Source organism: Calonectris borealis, chromosome 1 (genome assembly GCF_964195595.1).
Source record: "Calonectris borealis chromosome 1, bCalBor7.hap1.2, whole genome shotgun sequence".
Taxonomy (NCBI): Eukaryota; Metazoa; Chordata; class Aves; order Procellariiformes; family Procellariidae; genus Calonectris; species Calonectris borealis.
Genome location: NC_134312.1, coordinates 7,833,330 through 7,846,932, shown reverse-complemented (window position 1 = coordinate 7,846,932; position 13,603 = coordinate 7,833,330). Strand labels below are relative to the sequence as shown.

Here is a 13,603-nt window from a genome sequence, read left to right as displayed (position 1 = left end):
GCAGTGTGGCATGAAAGTGTGTAACTTGCGCTTCTGTACCTGCTCCTGTTGGGTGTTTTGAAACTGTTTCACCAAGCTCTTCAAAAGAGTTATTTTGTGGTGGTTGTGGCTGGGCTACCTAGGCTGATCCAGCTTCCAGAGGAATAACCCCCCAAATCCTGAATCGTCCCAGGGTCTGATGCTGGTTTTGATTCTGCAAATTGCTTTGCTTACATTAGTGTTTGTGATGCTTATTAACTTTCTGTGGCTCATCATAGGCAGGGGTGTCAATCAACCCATGTACTTCCGTGCTTGGTTTGGGAGTAGGGGGTCTAATTTGAGGGCGTTCCAGTTTTCCTGCAGGTATAATCTTAGTCCTTTGTGTGGTGACATGAAGATAGGTAAGTGCTTTTAAATGACGTTTTAGAGCACTGCTAAGGTGCCTCAACTAAGACAGCTTAAATGTCCCTTTATGTTAGCTTAGGGTAGTCAAAGTCCCCGGCTCATAACTCATGTTGCGTGCGTGACCCTCTGACATTGTTCGTGACCACTGCTCTCCCTGCTGACTTGGGGTTTAGGTTTTTAATTTGCAAAGCGTGTTGTTGCCTGTGTTACTTGTTCAATATAGGTTCTGATATGCCAGCAAAGACTGGGGATCACTTACTTGAGAAATGCGTGCTTACCCCATCAATTTAGCTACACAGATGCCCCATTCAAATTATCCGGAGAGCAGTCACAACAACTTTCCATGTGATTTAGGAAACCTTTGATCCGATAAGGAATCATGCAGATGGGTCCTTTATTTTCCCCATGCTGACCTTCACAATTTTCTATTTCGGGACCATTTGCGGTACAAGATGACAGTGGCAAAAATACCTTGAGTTTTGAAAGTTACGGTTTGATGTGGGTATAGTTTTTGCTGAGAAGGGATGCTTACCTCCCTTCTAGGATAACTGTCCTTTAAGGAAATACTTGAATACCATGTAACATTCAAAAAGGTGTTTTGGTGAGTTCAGCCTGGCTGTGCGCTGGAAACATGTGCCGCGCATGCTTGTGCCTCCCAATTCCTTGAGCTGCTCTGAATTCACCCTTGCAAAATCTTCAAACACGGCAGCCGAGTTTTGCTGGCCCTCTTCCAGGAAGGGCAGCATTCAAGTGGTGTCTAATAAACTGGCATTTAATATGTTTGATTATATAACCTGTTGCAATTATTTATTATTATTGAGCTTTCAAGCTGTATGCATTGACTTCCACTTTTTCTCACCTCTGAAGACTTGTTTCCTTACAAACCAGGCTAATGTTGTCAGCTCACATGTGCTTGTCTAGCTGTCTATCGCTGCCATTCCTGCCCTCTCGAAAGCTTCTGAACTCATCCACCAATTTCAGCCTAGTTTGACACAAAGGTGGAAATCTGTGAGATACAAAATACCTTCAGCAGGCAGCCTGATGGAGGAAAAAGCCCTATTTGTATAGCCAAGAAAGGAAAGGTTTCTGTAGGAGTTTAATCTGCCAAGACACAACACAACATAAAATTAAACACTAATTCATAGAAAATCAAACTGTATTAAAAAAGTCAACTACTCATGAATATTTCCCAAAGCATACGAGAAACATAAATATTAAAAATAAAGAAATTAATTGCAAAATACTCAGCCAAGAGAACATTATGGTTATTTGTTTGTATAGGTCGAAGGAAGAAAACATCAAATACAGACGATTGTCCAACATTTATTCGCTCATTTATACACTTTAAAAAACATACATTAATTACAGATGTGGTTACCACTTCTCTAAATCTAGAATAAAATTAATATTTTAACATACAGGTTTGGTGGCATATCATTTTATCATTCTTTGTAGCACTGTGATAGTATTTGACAAATTATTCAGAAAAGTGTACTAACTTGTTTGTAGGCAGTGTGCTATATTTATGTTAAGTTTAATAAGCATAATAGTGAAGAGATGGTCAGGCATATGGGGCAAAGAATGGAATTAATGAATTATCAATAATGTTTTGTTAACTGGAGTTGTTTACAGGTCTGTTGCTTCAGACAGGTGCCCACTTAGCATGTGGATGCTACTTCATCCTAGGACAGTTCTGGTTTACGTTTGTGCATTTGTAAGTTTTAACAGTTTTACAAGTTTCAAAGTAGGAGGTTTTTATACTGTGCACACTTTCAGTAAGGAAAGGTTGAAATGACTTTGCGGGAAATTACTTTTTATGAATATTTGATGTAGTATTTATGAAAGGGCTTTGTTTTGCCTTTTTTTGTTTTATAAGATTACAGTCAGGCCATATGGAAAAAATAGGTTCTATATAAGGGGCCATCATAGAAACAACTATAATAGTAATTCTAAAAAATTGTTAATAAGTTTTTGTTATGACTATTATCATCTTTCCGTATAAGTTCCTAAACAGCACTGTAATTTGCCATGCTTATCTATTTTGAGTAGTGTTTTGTAAGCATTTTAGTGTTTTGCAAGTAAATTAATTGGTTTCAGATAAAACCAAAGGGATTACATGAGGAATCCAAATGGCAAAACCTGTAGCCTGCCGGTTGGGGGCATCCCCATCTCCTCAGGAGAGGTGGGGACTGCTGGTACGTGTACGGGGTACAGGGAGAGGCTGAGATACGCACCACTCCTCTCAGGCCTCAACACCGATCTCAGGAGGCTTTTCACAGATAGGTAATGCAGATTTTTATGTAATAAACTATTTTTTTTCGGTGCTTGATTATCCCATTCAGCATTTAAAAAGGAAGGCTGGCTCTTCCATAGGACATAGTAGCTTGAGCTGTTTGGTTTTCTGTCTGTGCCCCATCTTCCTTTTTTTTTTTTTTTTTTCATTTTTAAATTACGTGGTTATTATCTGTGAAAATCATCAGCAGTGGAATAGCCAATAACAAAACACTATCATTGGCTCTAGAGCTAATAGCCAAATGTGATAACCAGGGAGCAAGAAGTTAAATCTCTTACTGTTCCTGCGCCTGCCTGCAGATTCAGACGGTGTAACATCAGCTACTCTCTGCTTGTGTCAGGAGGGATGCTGCTGTCACTGGCCAGTTACAAATTAAAAGCTGTAAAAAGTCGTAATTGGGAGAGAGGGATGTAAACTTGCACTGAAGACTAAGTCAAGCTTATAGCCTGTATGTTTTTAATGCCATTTCTTACAAAACAGAGGACATATTTTGAAAACAAAACAACACAAAAAACCCCCAAAGAAAAACCCAACAACAACAAAAAACCCAAATAACCCCCCTGCTAAAACCCAAAAAAATCCCCCAACAAACAAGTTCACAAAGGGGGAATCTCCCACTTTTAAATAGGGAGCTACCTAAACGCAAAGACATCCCTTATGTAGGATGCAAGTTCAGGGTTTGCTGTAACATAAATACAGGTTTTTTTTCTGTTTGGAGGTAAGTGTGCTCATGTCACTGTATAGGAAGGCCTTTATATGAAGGAACAAGGGACCAGAATCAAGGCTGAATAAGCTCAATTAACATTAATATTTTATGTAGTTGGGTAAGGGAAATTTAATCTTTCCAACAATGTGTCACCTGACAAGCATGCAGTCACTACACCCAACAGGAGGAGGTGGGTGGGAAGCTTTTTTTTGATATTCAGATACATTTTGCTATTGAATACAAATCCAAATTGCCAACATAAAACCCTTGAGAGCCCAGTGTACTGCTAAACGGTACGACGGTAAGGGATTGTTTCATGCTCCGGTGTCGTGGGAGCGTTTGGAGCTTGGATATGGGCAGATAGAGCCACGTACAGGAGAAAGGCAATCTTCAGTGTACGGGTCTGAGTGTCTCGATAATTGGAGCCCAGTGGTACTCTGCGGCCTCTCGAGGTTGGGAACTGCAAACAGTCAACCCCTGGTTGGGTTGGGGCCAAAAAGTCATTTTAAAGGAATTGGTGCTGTGATTTGTTAATTAAATCACACCCACACGCATAAATCCGCAGGCGAACCAACAAAATAAATACAAAGCAAAACTTCCTTGCAAAGGGCTTTTCTCGCCGCGTTAGCTGGAGTGGAAACGGTGCTGGAGTATTGCTGTACGGGGTTGACAAATATTTTTCTAAGTTTGGACTAGGAGCTTTCTTGCAAACCGCCCACTCTCCTCGCTGGATCGGGGTGGGCTGGAGCCAGCTGGCGCCGGCCCAGGGAACCGGTGCACCAGGTCAAGCGGGAGATGCTCTGATTCAGCAGAGGCTGGAGCAGATCGTACAGCTCGTCTCCCCTTCTGCTTATTCACCTCCTGGAGCAAAAACTCCCTCTTTCGGGTACCACGCGTCCCCGGGTATGCCGGGCTTGCAGCGTGTCCCAGCCACGTTGAGCTTGGCCCGTGTTGGGGAGGGGGTTGCTGCTCTCCTAGCTCTCTGGTTTAGCCAGCTATCTAAGCATGCGCCTAAGTTTAGGCGACTGAATAGTGCTGTTGAGTTGATAAAATTGTTCACACGCCTGGCACTAGCACATTTTCAAATACCTTGTTGAACCAGAGATGATGCACATTGCATCTTGGGTTTTGGAGCGTTGTTTTTTTTTCTTCTGAAGTTTCCTTCACTTTGGCACTATCATTTTGCCAAAAACAGGTTTCTTCTGGGATTATTATTTGGTTTATTATTCAATTATAAAATGAATAGAGGATACGAAGTATTACTGTATTAAGTATACTATAAAGGAAGGTTGATTCATCAATTTCTTGATCTTCGTTACTCCATTTGCTTAGGATGTTTGATTTTTCTATTACTTCTTATTTCAGAAGAGGCTATGAACACTTCCTTATTACTAGTGAAATGTAATGTATGCTTTAACGAGCAAAATAGCTACTATCTGCCCAAAACACATATATTCATTGTGCAATCAGCAGTTTCATACGTAAATTTAATACTTAAATGGTGCCAGGAGTATTAAAGTATGTAATTGTTGTTATTTAAATGCCTTGAATTTATTTGGAACAGTCACATTTTTCTTGTATATATTTTCATTTTGTTTTCATAATCTACATTTTTAAGACATCCAGCAGTTACACGATATACGGTTACACACATATTAGCTGCTTTTTAATTTATTCCAGTATAATCCAGTATTATTAAATTCTGTGGTCTAAGGAACTGATCCTGTTCATTAAAATCAATAGATTCAGTGTTGCTCTGTGTGTGTGTGGTGTGGTGCTTTTTGTGGTTTATTTTTTGTTTGTAGGCTCTATCCTTCAGCATATAGCAACTGATATATAAAGGGTCTGATCCTTTAGGCTTTACTTGGGGAAAATATCCACTGATATCAATGCCTAAATAGGATCAGTCTCTTTAAAGGATAGTTTATTTGAAACTGCTGTAGCTATTATTATTTCCTCCTGGAGAAAAATAATCTTACTCATCAAAGCTTTAGAAACGGCATCAAGAAAGCCAAGTTCAGCAGGTCTTTCAACCATGAGAGATGTCAACCATCGCTGTGTTAAAGCGTAGCCCGGCACATACCAGCGACTGCTCAACCATCTCTTTTCTTTCTTGTCTTTATTTATTTATTTTTGTATTCCAACTCTTATTGGCATCTAAAATCACTAATCTCTACCCATTACCGTTTTTGCTAATTTACAGTGATAACTGTGGCTCTGTTTTCATTAGGAGATGAAAGCCGGGAAATTAAAAAACAAATTACAGGGATGAGAAGATTACTGAATGACAGCACTGGAAGAATCTATCAACGAGTTGGCAAAGAAGGAGAAAAACTGAAGGAGGAGCCTCAAGATTTAGACTTAACCTGGGCCCAGCGCCTGAATGCCCCTGCAGAGTCCCAGGCGAGCCTTCATCCTTCACAGAGCGGTGCATGGAATGAATTATCACCCCAAGCTAGCCATTTTTCAGGGCAATATGGAACTCGATCCAAAACGTTCCAAAATCAAACGCGAACCGTGGCATCCAATGGTATGATTTGCATTAGATACTTAGAATAGTACTTTTTATTTTTCTCTCCTTGTACTGTACTAAATTTCAGCCTTTGTTGTGATGATTTATTGTACCGCTGCACTGAAATCAGTTATAGTTCAGAGTCTACAAAATGAGCACATAGTTATCACTTTGAAAAGGTGCAAAAGTGGGCATGGTGCATTCTGCTACCATCTGTCTTAGCTTTTCAAATGGATTCCTGGTGATAGGACAGACTTACTCAATGCTGTTAGGGGCTTAATTTCTATACAGTACTTATTGAAACAGCTTTTGCCATTGTTATTAAATTCATAGCTAATTAAATGTCAACCTCTACCACTCCTCTTTGCAATGAGTAATGTAGCACTGTTGTGACACCACTTGCGGAGCAGGATTCTACTGACTTTCATAAGGGGATGGCATCAGCCTTATAACTGGCTGCTGAACTTCAGGTACAAAATCCCAACACAGCCTTAGGCTTTTATTCCGATGGGACCATTGGAGGAAAGAGATGATGGAGTCTACCTATGAACAGCATGTACTAGACCGTGGTCCATCTTGTACTGGCAGAGAATTCTGCCCTAAAGTAGATGGCAGTGTGCCCTTAAAATGCTTTTCTCTTGTTTTAAGTCCCAGGGAATGGAGGTTTTACTGCCAGATTCCTGAAGGTCGTCTTTAATGATCTAAATTCGATTTAGAAAGTTTTTCTCCTGACATTCAACCCTAAATTTAGAGGGGGGGGTTATATTAAAGGGGTACCTCAGTTCTAAATTCTGGAAAATAAAAAATTGTGAGACCGCATCTGAAAACATTATCAGTTTCCAGTTGATTCTGAAGGTGTTCATACTTCCTAATAGGAGCATCTACTGTGTATCCTTCTCTAAAAGCATACAAGTTCTTATTGCTTGTAACAGTTAAAAGAAAAATACTATTATTATTCTCAGTACTGTCCTTTAGGAAGTACTGTCACTGCACTAAAAAACAGTGGTTTCACCAGATTGACTGTTTCTCTGTAGAGACAATGATTCACACAGAGGTACTGGTTGACCTGGAGAAAGGTGTTGCAGTAAGTCATGCTAGTTTTATTTATTTTATAATACAAAAAAAAAAAAAAGTTGTGTTTTTTTTAAAGGTGCAGATCCAGTGGGCAGGGGAAAACACTTGATGGGGTTTAGCATCCGACTCTAAAACTCTGCTCTCAAAATCCAACCATAACAACCTTCTAAATGTGGAAGGACCCAAAATTCATCACACATCTCCCTCTTTGCCCTGAGAGTCCCTGGGCACAGGGATAGTTCTCTGCATGCACAGAAGTGCCCAAGCCTGCAGAGCTTAGGTGCCTAGTTCCTGGATCCGGCAAGTAGGTGGAGCAGCACCTCTGTCCCCTCAGGGGCCTGAGTCAGCATGTGAGCTGAAATGTGTTGACAGGATTTGGCCCCATATGCAAGAAAATGTCAGCGTTTTAATTTTTCATGCGAGGAGGAAGGGTTCAGCTGATTTATGATCTCCTACAGGTTAGAACGGTCTGTGAGACAGTAGAAGGGTTGGGTTGAGCGACCTCTGGGCTGGTCAGGAGGAATGTCCGAGCTCCCAGCTCTCGGGGAAGTGCACCAGGAGGCACCTTCCACCCCTCCCTCTGCAGCTATCCTGCTGCAGAAAGGAATGCAATCTTTTAGGTTATTACGTAAAGATGGGTGTGGGCCCTCTCCTCTGGCCACCTTTGAAAAGACGACATGCGTAGCTCTTTGAGAGCAAGATTTCAGGTGTCTACCTCCAGTGGGGTGTTGTGATCCTGCCGGGCAGTTTTGCTGCTTTGGCTCTGAAGCCCGGTCTCTAGGAAAGGAAAACTTTTGATGCATTTTTGGGCTGTGAGCAAGCTCTGAAACTGCTCCTCACCCAGCACACAGCTCTTCTGGGCGCTGTCCTAACGTGTCCAGTTCCCTCCATCCCTTGCATTCGGAGCCTGAGTATCTAACTCAGTAACTTAGATGTTATTTGGAGGATGGACAAAGTCCTTAAAAGCTGGGTGTAGAAATGCAATCAAATATCAAAAGAGATACTACTTGGTACTTACCATGGTGTTTAAATTCATCTGAGTAAAACTGTTCAGGTAGATCATAAGCTTATTACCTGGGGCTGGCAGGCCTAGGTCATTACTGGGGAGATGTCCAGCATCTATAGCAGGCGGTCTGAGTCCAGAAACTCTTTCTGTCCATTGGGTAGGTTTTGTATAGGAAGCCAAAATATATGTTGTAGGCTGTGTGAATTACTCAAATTTGACTGTAATAGGGATCCAAGTCCATCTAACTAGCGTAGTCATCTACTCGCATGGTAAAGGTGGTTCAAGGAAAAGCTGGAATGGATGTTTAATAGGTGCTGGGATAGAAGGCAGTCGTGAAAAAGGTATTTGCAAAAATAGATGAAGAGAGAAAAGGAGGAATGGGGGGAGCCTAGGCATCGCTGCAACAGAGGGAAGAGTAGGAACATTCTTGAAAGCAAAGTGATTTATTCCAAACCAGATTTAAGGTGACAGTTCCACAAGTCAGGGTGTTAGGTAGATGTCTGTGACCCACTGCGTTTAGTGGAAGCCCCTTGGGGCTACAAACAGCGAGTAGCATGTCTGTCTATTAGAGACAACAAACTCATAGAGTCCGTCTAAAACATTTTAGTTTCGTTTCTTGTGTTGTGTAGCAAATCCGGCAGTGATGCAGCAGCTGAATTGCTTTTCGGTTATGTCAAGATAGTTTTCAATGGATTGCACTTGCATGCTTTTCAAATACCAAGTTGTGGTAGCATCGTTACACCAGGTGAATTCACTCTCAGCACATCCAGCTGCAAGAACCACTGGCCTGGGCTACTTGCTGCTCACATGGGGGAAGCAACTAATGTATTTGTGTCATCTCCTTCTCTCAATCATACAAGCCGGTATCAAATTTGCCTGCTGGCTAGCTTCCAAAAGAAAGGGAGATGGCTCTTTAAAGACTCCTTCATAAAAATAAAAAGTCTGTTCTCCTTTTAAAATTAAAAATTGATTTATAACAAGTTGAAAAGGGTTGCTTTTGTCCTCTAAAAATGATAAAGATAGTGCTTGGAACAATGACTGAGAACACTCTACAAGATGTTTCTTACAACACAGTAACTGATCAGAGGAGGGAGGATAGAAAGAAAATAAAAAACCCTCATGAATATGTATGAAGTCAGTAGAACCCTGCTTTGATTTGAAATATTGGTGGTCTCTTTTCCCATTTCCAGTACCTATGGTAGATTTACATGGGTAATTTCTATCAATGCTAATGGGGATTATAATGTAAATTCCCCATGCCTTAATGGGAAAATAGACCCTTTGGTTTTCCATCAGGAGCTTGCGTGCCTGCGTGCTTTCATTAGGAACGTGTTCTATTGCAACAGGAAAGATGTACAGGTATTTACTGATACAGTTTGTCCAAGTTTTCACATGCAATTCACCACCATGTAGAGTCTTTGTTAAGAAGGAAACAGAAGCCGCCAGCCCTGTCTCCCACCGTAGTCCTTCAGATACTATTTCCAGAGGCCCACTAGAATATTGGATCAAGAGAGAGGATGGGCCTTTTCCCGAGGAGCTTATTAGTCTAAAACAACTGAGAAAGCACTGGAGGAAGGATATTCTTACTATGTATTTGTCTTTTATTAATAAAACTCTCCTAATTTCCTGGGACTCCATTTCTGGGGTACCTGCTTGTCTTACTGAAAGGTACGAGTTATGCTGATGCTATTCAGTTATAAGCAGCCTTGAACCTCATCTACTTAAAAGTCTACCTTTAACAAATAGTTAAAAGGGTATTGGTGGAACCAGGTTGAGGGATTCTGAGTAATCTGCTGCAAAGCTAAAGATAACATTTTTTTTTTTTCCCTTCTGTACCTGTAACAATGGGCTAAACAATTTATGGACCATTGAAAAGATAAAATCCCATCCATGCCCCAAGGAACTTTCAGTCTGAATAGACAGCGTACAAAGGAAGGGTGAGATCAAACTAGGCAGAGTCCTGCTGAGTCAGTAACCTGTTTTTTGTTTTAATTTGAGACACTAAGCCTGTTTTTCAGATCGCTTTTGACTTTTAAAAAGTTGTTGTAGTTACAGCTGAAGAAGCCAATGGAACGATCGCATTCATATTTGCTAGATTTGCAGAGATTCTTAAATTACTCCATTTATCTTAATGCAGTATTACCAGTTTCTGTCCATGGATGATATTTTAAAATACCAACATTTGTGATTGCAGTAGTGTGGACAGTCTAAATATCTGAGGAAAGGAGGAGAGCGACACCCAGAAGATGTCAGCAATCTTTAAGTGACACATGAGTTTAGTTTCAGAAGTAACTCACTGCTGGGAGAACGACCACCAGTTTGCTCAAGTCTGATAGATGTTACATCAGAGCTGAAGGACTCAATGGAAGGAGGTAGAGAACAAGTACCTGGGAAGGGAGATTTGAGGATGGAGGGACACACTGGAAGCACTAGGAAAGGGTGGGAGTGATCTAGCGCTGGCCAGATTTTCAGCCATTGCAAATGAGGATTGAAGTCAGGGGATCTGTGTGGGTCTGACAGCAGGGGAGCTCTGATGAAAGAACCTAAAAAGGTATTAATAAACTGGTTTGGCTTCAGAGGAAAGCAAAAGTAATAATGAAAAATGGGAGGATTTATGAGCGAAGATTAAATGAGTTGCTTATGTTCACTTTAGCTAGGTAATGATTAAAGGGCACCTGATAACTGTCAGGCTATGGAAGAAAAAGGGAAATATACTCTCTGAAGTCCACCACATGTGACACCAAGCGAGGTGATTTTTGTTAGATCCATTTGTACCTATCTTCATAAAATGATCATCCCTCCTCTTGCATGCTTTGATGAGCAGTAAAATAGCCATCAATTTAAATGACTGTAAGCGCATTTTGAAATGAAGGGGGGTGCATCCCATCTGGCCTCAGTTTCAAGCAGATACTGGTAGGTGTTTTGTTGAATTTTGGAATTTTTATTTGTAGTGTTAAAGCATTTTAAACTAAAGCGCAGGATACAACTATTCAGGTAAAGCTTGAAATCTCTGAACTGTTAACAGCCTGTCCTAATTCCGGACCTACGATGCAAAACTTCTGGAAAGCAAGGCAGTAATAAAAGCACTGCTAAGGGCTAGAACTAGAAGTGTGTAAATTCAGTTAGAGACTGGTAAGAATTACTAGAAAAGAAGAGTCTGTTGAACTACTGTATTAATTTTCAAAGGGAAACTATGGAAAGCCCATCTCGTAGATCACAGTGCTGGAAAAAATGCCATAGAAAACAATCGCACCCTAACAAACAGAAGAGCAGATTTGAAAGCTTTCCTTGCTGGTGGTTCTTTTCCATCCTGTTTGTTTTTTTTTTTTCCACTGAATAGGGGATTTTATTTTCATTCTCAATTCTTCACATGGTAAAGAATCACATGTAACATTCAAGCAGTTTAAAAATTCTTAGGCCCTCATTTAATGTGCAGTGTAAACCTTTATTATGCAGACTGTCTTCATTCTTTGTAAGCTGTTCCGGGAGATGGGCTTTTTTTTTGTGTGTGTGATAAAGTGAGTATGTTTATAATGAGGTTTGGTGCTATTGTTATTCAAGGTGAACTAGCCTGACAACAGAGAGCCCTGCTGTTGAAGAGTGCATTGTATTCACGCTCTGAGCAGTCTTCTCCAGCCCATGTAACATTGCATCCCCTACTTATATAATTGCACATACTAGTAATTGGATAAAACCTAGTGGCCCCTTCCTCTTAAAAGGGACCATGTTGAAAATTATTCACTTTTTTGTTTTGGATCTGATTTCACAATCGGGTATATTGATAATAGTTTCAAACACCTGCTGGTAATTGTTATTTGGGTGGTTTTGTGTGGGTTACATCGTCTCTCCCCCATTTTGTTCCTCTCTCTTTCAGGAGAAATCCCAATGGTGAATTCATCAGTTGGACCAAACTGCTGTACATGTAATTGCCAGTCAACCCTACAGGCTATTCTTCAAGAGCTCAAGACCATGCGAAAATTGATGCAGATTCAAGCAGGTACAATGACCGGTCCCATACATGCGTACCCATGATGAGCATCTTCTTGTTAGGAGGAATGGTCTAGTAAGAGAGAAATCTATCTGGAGACTCAGGAAAACCTGGACTGTTTCCTGCTCACTTGACACGTCGTTCATGTCAAATTTTCACAGGCTTCTTCGAAATGTAATTTTTACTTCTCAGATCCTTACCTGTAACATGGGATGTTATCTTGTAGGAATCTTTTAAGGCTAAATTAAAAAAAAATCTGATGTGTTTAGATACTCTAGTAATGGGAGCTGAGTGGGTAGGTCAATATGCCATAACCACTTTGTTTTCATGGTGTATTCATTCAGAGGTGCAAAATGCTACTTTTCCTGTTACCTGTTTACCAGTTCACTAATCTTAGGAGGCAAAAAAAATTGGAAGGCCACTTAAAGTTATTGTATAACACTTCATTCAAAGATCTTTCAAGTTACAGCTCCGTGGTAGCCGCTGCATGTTGTGGTCTCCACCTTTCTTCAGGCTGGTTTACCAGTTCTTTCTACTGGCTGAACCAGCAATAATCTGTTCATTGGGGAAAACTACTGAGTGCAGTTTTCTGCTAGGTTAGGAGCTGAAACACAGCAGCGCAGAGCCAGAAGAGCACTAGAGCCAGCAAGATAACGAGACCGTGGCAGCTAGGAGTTAGGTAGGTCATCGTAGGTGCTGTGAAGCTGCGGCCCCTGTGCTTCCTAAGAATTAGTGTTAATACTAATGAGGAGTTGGAGGCATTTTGTCGGTTGAGTTGCCTATCCATTGTGAGTGATGGAGAGTGGAGCCATGGAGGTTTTTCTCTTACAGAAGCTGGATAAGACCTCTGTAAGAAAAGGGAGTGTTGAGTAATTAACCGAAATATGGGTGGAGTGAAGGGCTGACTAAACTCCTTGTCTCCATGGCGTATAATGCTTGAGTGAGGACAGGAAGGATCAGACAGGTTTTGTAATATCAGTTCATACACATAAAAATGCTTTTCAAAAAGTCGTGGATTTATAAAGAAGCACGTGAAGGCCCAGTTTTACAATCTTTACTGGGGCAGGGAATTCTTTACGCAGTTGCACCGATTTCATTGAAATTACATGCATGATTAAAAATGGCTTGTGGGTGAGAGGTACAGAACTGGGGTTTATGCCAGAAGAACTGGCTGCTCAATAGCAGGAATATTTCCTATTTATTATGTATCTACGGTATAAGTACCTTGTTAATTAGCAAATCTCTTCATGAAAAGGCCTGGGAATAGTTCATATTTTCTGGTAGTCATGAAATGATGGTTTTGCAGAGAAAAAAAAAATCATTTGGCATTTTTGCTGCTAAAAGAAAAAAACCTAAAATGCAAACATATAAGTGAAAGTGTAATAACTTATCTTAGTATTCAAACACCCTTCTGTCTAAATGATAAACTACAAATTACAGTCTTGTAAACCCTTGCCAGGAAAGAAATATCCCAGAAATCTTTTAATAAACGGTATTCCGAGGTTCGTTTTTTTCCTCAAGCTTTGTAGATGAGGACTATTTGTAGTTCCCTCATAGCTCAAATGAGTTTGATTTGCATGTGTAGCACTTTTGGCTTTTTTTGTTTTGACCTTGATCTTACTGATTCATCCAGACATATA

The 13,603-nt window shown here is 40.6% G+C and overlaps 1 protein-coding gene across 11 annotated transcripts in view; it reads left to right on the top strand.

The window, feature by feature from the left end:
* The window catches only part of BEND7 (BEN domain containing 7), a 46,853-nt gene that overhangs the window by 8,269 nt on the left and 24,981 nt on the right, over positions 1 to 13,603 (top strand). For all 11 annotated transcript variants that reach the window (XM_075143869.1, XM_075143861.1, XM_075143842.1 and 8 more), the window contains 2 exons: positions 5,614 to 5,913; positions 11,850 to 11,972. In XM_075143869.1, coding sequence (XP_074999970.1) covers positions 5,614 to 5,913; positions 11,850 to 11,972 — 423 coding nt within the window. The remainder of the gene's footprint in view (positions 1 to 5,613; positions 5,914 to 11,849; positions 11,973 to 13,603) is intronic.